Source organism: Raphanus sativus, chromosome 5 (genome assembly GCF_000801105.2).
Source record: "Raphanus sativus cultivar WK10039 chromosome 5, ASM80110v3, whole genome shotgun sequence".
Classification (NCBI taxonomy): Eukaryota; Viridiplantae; Streptophyta; class Magnoliopsida; order Brassicales; family Brassicaceae; genus Raphanus; species Raphanus sativus.
The window spans coordinates 24919966-24926737 of record NC_079515.1 but is presented as its reverse complement, the minus strand read 5'-3'; the positions used below and the strand labels follow the sequence as shown (position 1 = coordinate 24926737).

Genomic DNA, 6772 nt, shown 5'->3' with positions numbered 1-6772 from the left:
TCAGATAAAGGTGAAGTCAAAATCCATTTGTCCTGAGAAAACGAACAGAAAAAACGATCGAGTATGAGTTTAGGAGTGAGAGTTAGCGTGTGCTCATATCCATCGCTTGCGTTATCCTCGAGGGATGTTTCTCTCCCTTCCTCATCTCTCTACTTTGGTCGGAAAATTCACCGATCAAGCTTCGATACTGACCTGAAGCTACGTTGTAAATCAAACGGAACACGCAGAACCAAGCCAGTGTTGGCTGTTATAAACTCAAGGTAAATCCTTCCTTCTCTGAGAAGCTTCCTAATGAAAAAAAAAAACAAATTAAGACTCAATCGTTAGTGAGATTCCAAGTTTTGTGGTTTGCAGTCGTGTTCCGGAGATTGATTCCTCTTCTGAACCAATTCAAGTGTTCGATGGCTCGACAAGGTTTGGACTTTAAGTTGCTTTTGTCTCATTTCTAGAAAGAGAGAGAGATTCTCGGATGATGAAATGTTTTTGGTTTCTTTTGATTTGAAAAGGTTGTACATATCTTATTCTTGCCCATTTGCGCAACGTGCGTGGATTGCTCGGAACTACAAGGTTTACATTTATCTCGCTTTTATTCCATGTTAAGATACGAAGCTAGTTTGATTGATCTAGAGCAATGTTATGTTGTTTATGCAGGGTTTGCAAGACAAGATAGAACTTGTACCAATTGATCTCAAGAACAGACCTGCTTGGTACAAGGAGAAAGTGTACCCGGCTAACAAGGTGAAAAGCTTTTTTTTTTTCTCTTGTGCTTCATGATCTGATTTGATTGTTATATGCCAGAAGACTCCATAGGAGCTAGCTATCTTGTTCTCTATTTTTTTTAATGATAGGTGCCTGCATTAGAGCACAATAACCGAGTGATGGGAGAGAGCCTTGACCTGATTAAGTACATCGACACCAATTTCAAAGGGCCTTCACTTGCACCCACTGTGAGTTCTTTATTTTTGTTGCGCTTAATGTAGTTGCTTTAGAAAGAGATAATAACATAATGTGGAATAACAATAGAGTGTGGAGAAGGAAGCATTCGCTGATGAGTTAATCTCTTACACCGACTCCTTCTCCAAGGCCGTACGATCCACATTATCAGGTGCCGACAGTGATGCAGCAGGTAAATTTTATTACAAGATATTATCTCCCTTTTTGGTGTTTCCAAACATTTTCTTCCCATATGTACTGATGAATCTTTGTGTTATATTTTCCTTCAGATGCTGCATTTGATTGCATTGAGCAGGCTCTTTCCAAATTCAAACAAGGGCCTTTCTTCCTTGACCTATTTAGTTTGGTATTTGTCCATTTTCTTCAGTTTCTTCTACTCATATCTGATGTTTGAGTCTAAAATGGTGAATGATTAATACACACAGGTTGATATTGCATATATTCCGTTCATAGAGAGATTCCATCTTATCTTTAAGGATGTAATGAATGTGGACATCACATCTGGTCGGCCAAACCTCGCCCTTTGGATTGAGGTTACACCTTTTTATTCAGTTTTCGTATCTATTTTTTCATCTTAAAGAACAAATCTCTGGATATTCGCCTTCTTGTGCAGGAGATGAACACTATTGAAGCTTACACAGAAACCCGTCAAGATCCACAAGAGATAGTTGAGAGACACAAAAAACGAGCCCAAGCAGAAGCACGTCCCTAAGCATATGAGAGTTTGAGTCATCAAAGATTTGTTTAATATTATTATTTATATTGTATCCGGAAAAAGAATGTAAAAGCATCTACATTGACACAGGCAACAACTGTTTTTCATAATCTCAACTGCTTGCTTACTCTCTCCTTACACTTCCCATAAGTTCGTGCTTGCTTCTTCGGCGAGGCTAGGAGAAATGTGATTCAGAGCTATTGTACAAAGCCAAGTATAGTAAAGATCCCAGTGCCCAGAGTTGAAAACAGAACTAAAGCATCATAAGAGTCCTAGAGTGCTTGCCCAACTAATTTCGTTTTGTATCCAGATAGAGAGAGAGAGAGAAGTTACTCAGCTTTCTTCAAGAAGAGAGGTAAAAAAAATGAGGCTGGCAAGTCTTCCATTATATGTGTATATACTGAAAGCAAAAGCCAAAGAAAGAAAATTTTGCTACTTCTTTAGCAGTACTCTCATAATCTGTCTCATATAAACAACTAAAGACCATATAGAGAGCCCTGCAGATACATAGAGCAACCCAATACCCGAAGGTAATAGCCTCTCAAAACTGCTATCTCGGCTTGCAAGCAGTATGGTTAGCGCTATCATCTGCGTTGCAGTTTTCCACTTTCCCAAGCTATTTACAGCAACAGCCTAAGCACATATTACCAATGCCATCTATATTAGTAAGTACCAAAAGGAGCTCTTAGTTAAATGCATATGAATATGACCACACTATTACCTTGGAAAGCTTGCCATTTTGAGACGCAGCCCATTCTCTTACTGCTGACATAGTAATCTAGAATAAACCAAGCGCTGATAAGTGCAACTTACTTGAATGATATTCAATAAAACAGTAAACATTATATATCTTACCTCTCTACCAATAATGGCAATGGAAGGTACTGTCACTAACCATGGAACTGGTCCTAAGACAAGAGCGTCCATAGGTTTAGTACACAGCAATATCAATGTTGCTGCTACCATAAGCTGCAAAACCCATAACACAAATTAAAAAAAAAGACAAAACCTTTTGATTCTACTACAACAAGGGCATATAAAGAGGTTCACTCACCTTATCAGCCACTGGATCCAAAAAAGCACCAAAAGCAGAACCTAATCTCATCTGAAAAGTGCACAACATTTAAGCTCACGACTTCAAGTGTGGTAAAGAAGAAAGTACAAAAAAGAAAAAAAGTGAAGTACCTTCCGTGCAATATATCCGTCAAGCCAATCTGTAATGGCGGCTGCAATGAAAAGACTTGTTGTGGCAGTTCTCCCCCACCAACAATCAACGTAAAACGCTGCGTTTAATATACATCATCATCATTCATCAGGATCCAATTCAGATATAATCAATCAAACGTCGATACAAAAGCTATCAACAGTGTTTGCCTTTAGATCTGATTGATTAAAAAATCATAATTCAGACTCGAAACCGAAGAGAGTGAACGAAACGTACTCGCGACGAGGATCGGAACGGCAGCTACACGGCCAAGGGTTAACAAGGTGGGCAATGTAAGCACTTTGCAACTGTTCTGATCCACCGTCACGGAGTCTTCTTCTTCACCCATATCCGCCCAGCAGAGACCTGATCTGTAGAATTCCGAGGAGGAATCGACAAGAGAAGCAAACGCAAGGGCGGTGGCGAGTGGCGAGTGGCGAGTGGCGACACCTCCTCCCTCGAATCCGGAGCGTTACGCCTTTATGGAACCGAACAACTGCCAATGATAATGCAGCGTGTGGAGATGCTAACGTGAGCCAGCGAGGAAAGTTACGAGATGGGGACGTATCGTGCGCCGTAAAATTGATGTATCGACGACCATTGTTATTGAAGCAAATGGCAATTTATTTTGTTTTGTTATGTTTTGCTTAGCTATGGAGTGTGGAGTAGTTTGGGCCTTGTGTGTGTATGTGTGTGTCAAATCTGCCGACTATCAAAATATCTTGTACTATATTATATGATGATGTGACGTTGTTGAATATGAATATCAGTTGTATTACAAAAAGAGAAAAAATTAGTCTAAGTTTCTCATGATACCTTTTTACTAATACTAGAGTTTTTTTTTTACGATATTAATTCCTTATTCTACATAAAATCAAGAAATTTTCTAAACCAGAAAATTTAGTTTGACATATTTTTTTTATAACCTAGTGTCCTGATCCACCGTGGTGGTCAAGACTAGAGATCGAATTCTTAACGGTGCGGACATACACCCGATGGTGGATTATGGCCAGATAACAGTCTTCAGTTTTGGGTGCCAGAACAAATTTGTGGTCAGTGCGAATCGAATCCGAGACCGTACTTGTAACTGCAAACCGTATACCACCAGAGTAACTCGTCTTGCTTTTAGTTTGGCATACTAAAATAACAGCTTTGAAATGTAATCGGCACAACACAATGTAAGCAAATTGATGTCTATTAATACGTGAAATGATATCTCACGTTATTCGTATGGAAATAGTTTATGACAAATTTCTCTAAGAAGTAATAACCGTCAAAACTAATATAGATATTAATATTTATCAAATTTACATGATACTTTGAAAGTCCATTTGATATTAAGTCGTAGTTAATATAGGGAATAGACCGTAATACTACATGACTAGGTGCTTTGTCCACAAATGCGGACATGATTCCTTTATAAATATTTATTAATAAATTTACAATTAGTTTAAAGATCAAAAATCTAAATAAGAGATTAATTACTATTTTATAAATCTTTCAATTTTTAATTTTTAACTTTATTAATTTAAAAACATTATTTGAATAACAACATTAATATTTTTATTTTAAAATAAGGTGTTATCTTTAATCAGTTTTATTATATTTATTTATAAACAATGATTTATTTAATTAAACAAATATATAGTTGTTAATATAAAGTGGTATTGTTAAACTAATTTATTGGAACTGCCAAAACCTATGGAATTTCAAAATAAATAAAAGCACAAGAATGTTGATTTGAATCCAACTTTACATATTATATTTAATCAATGTAAATAAAATTATTGATATATGTATAATTATATTGTGAAATATCTCTTATGATAATTGAATAAAAACTCAAACAAATTAACCATGTTGACAAACAAAACATTAATATGTAATGTATAAGACAAGAACATTTTATATCTATTGTTATTTTCATTTCTGAATGCTATAATTGAGAAAATAAGGTATAATCAATCTATATTTTCACTTTAAAATAGAGATTGTTATTTTCCTATAAAGTATATTTTTATTATAAATTTTTATTTTTATTTTTCAAATTTTATTTTGACTTTCAAAATTTATTAATTATAACTAAAACAAATCATTTTGGAAAGTATATTTTTATAAAAAATAGAATCGCATTTTTCTTTAAATAATAGTCTTTTACAGAAATTTAATTTAATACAATTATGTGAAACTCTTAAAAACAAATGAAAATATCACAAAAAATCACATTGACAATCAAATGTAAATCAAATTTATTGTCATTGCTTTTTTTTTAAACAAGGATGTTCCGCAATCCGTAGATCTGTAGACACTTCTGTAGCTTTCCGCAACTCATAGGTCCGTAGTCACTTCCGTAGCTTTCCGCAATCTTTAGGCCCGTAGTCATCCCTGGTCCGGAACCAGCCGTCACTAATACTCATTATCCAAAGGCCCAACACCAACGCCGCGCTTAAATTTAAATTTGGAGAGATCGTAAAGCATTCCGTGGCCACAGATTCGAACCCGGGTCCTTATCGGCGTTGTTATTGCTTACGAACAAATATAAATCAATTTTTGTTATTTTTTATAAAACTATTTTAAATATTTTAGTATGATGATAATTCTAATTATTATATGTGTATATACACTATTAATTATAAAAATTAGCAAACAAAAAAGAAAGATGTAAATAAACACAAAATAAATACATGAAATTATCTTTTTCAAAAAAAGTTTACATTTAACTTTTGAGATAATTTTTATAATATTAATTTGTAGTCACTTAATAAATTATATAGATATCAAAACTTTAGTCAGTATAATTAAAATTGTTTATTATAATTAATAACTCGTTCTAAAATCATAAAAATATGATAAATAAGTAAATTAACTTTATCAAATAATAGTATAGATATAAACTTTTTTGCGTTCTACTAAACCTAGCATGTGAAGAGCTTTTTCAGATGATGGATTTATACAAATCTCTCTTCTATATGAATCTAAGACTACCTTTTCCCTATAAACTACTTTACCAACTCTAAAAGCAATTGTCCTTTACCGACAAGTCGACAACCATTACTATCCCCATCCCAATTATTATCTTGCATTATTTTCTTTTACATTTAGTTAGAATCAGGCTAGAACCAATGAAATATTATAAAATCTCTTTAAAAATATTAAATCTCTTGAAACAAAAAAAAATCTACAAGTATATGTTAAGTACAAGTTAGCTTTAAAGTTGTAGAAGGCAGATAGAGCCTGTTTGAAGTTCGATCATTGATTTGTAACATTCGTAATTGAGGAATTTAATTTTAAAATTATGATTCAAAATTTTATTTTATCAACTAACAAGTATATGTTATAATCAATAAAAGATTTAATAGTATTGAAGATAAAATGAAATACTATATTCTAAAAAACAATAAATAATCAGAAATGATTTAACCCTATTAAAATTAACATTATCTCTTTCAACATATCAATTTTTTTAAAAATTACATATTAACTATAAAAACAGTAACCAGAATTTGTTAACCATAGTTGTGTGTCGGTTATTAAGTATTACAAAAAACTACTTGATATATTTTTTAGCTTGACTTTCAGTTTTAGTTACTAAATTTAAAGTTAGGTGTTTTCTTTATTATCTGAAATCTTGTAACTAATAATTATTTTAGAAGTATTTTCTTTTTGTTTTCCTTAGTAAGGATATTAAATTTAAATAGATAATTTCCACCAGTGTAAGAGAAAAAAACAATAACATATAGCCTAATTTTGTTACATATCTTTCGACAAAAATTGACCAAGATATTGGACGACAACTCATGAATTCACTCACTCGCAATTTTTACATCCAAAACAAGGAAGTGGTTAAAAAGTAGGAATGAAAAAGTAAAAAATGAGACGTTTTGGGACTCTGCGTCAAG

At 33.2% G+C, this 6772-nt stretch overlaps 2 protein-coding genes across 2 annotated transcripts; one reads left to right on the top strand and one right to left on the bottom strand.

The window, feature by feature from the left end:
• Positions 1-1803, top strand: LOC108805196 (glutathione S-transferase L2, chloroplastic). Its single transcript, XM_018577169.2, has 9 exons — positions 1-260; positions 355-414; positions 507-567; positions 652-738; positions 849-947; positions 1024-1126; positions 1224-1300; positions 1380-1487; positions 1568-1803. The coding sequence occupies exons 1-9, from the start codon at positions 64-66 to the stop codon at positions 1664-1666; spliced, it is 891 nt and encodes a 296-aa protein (XP_018432671.1). The 5' UTR covers positions 1-63; the 3' UTR covers positions 1667-1803.
• A 222-nt stretch (positions 1804-2025) lies between these two features.
• LOC108805197 (CDP-diacylglycerol--glycerol-3-phosphate 3-phosphatidyltransferase 2) lies at positions 2026-3557 on the bottom strand. Its single transcript, XM_018577170.2, has 6 exons — positions 3111-3557; positions 2855-2952; positions 2724-2774; positions 2525-2638; positions 2391-2447; positions 2026-2302 (listed from the first exon to the last, which is right to left on the bottom strand). The coding sequence occupies exons 1-6, from the start codon at positions 3220-3222 to the stop codon at positions 2102-2104; spliced, it is 633 nt and encodes a 210-aa protein (XP_018432672.1). The 5' UTR covers positions 3223-3557; the 3' UTR covers positions 2026-2101.
• Positions 3558-6772: the final 3215 nt, after the last annotated feature.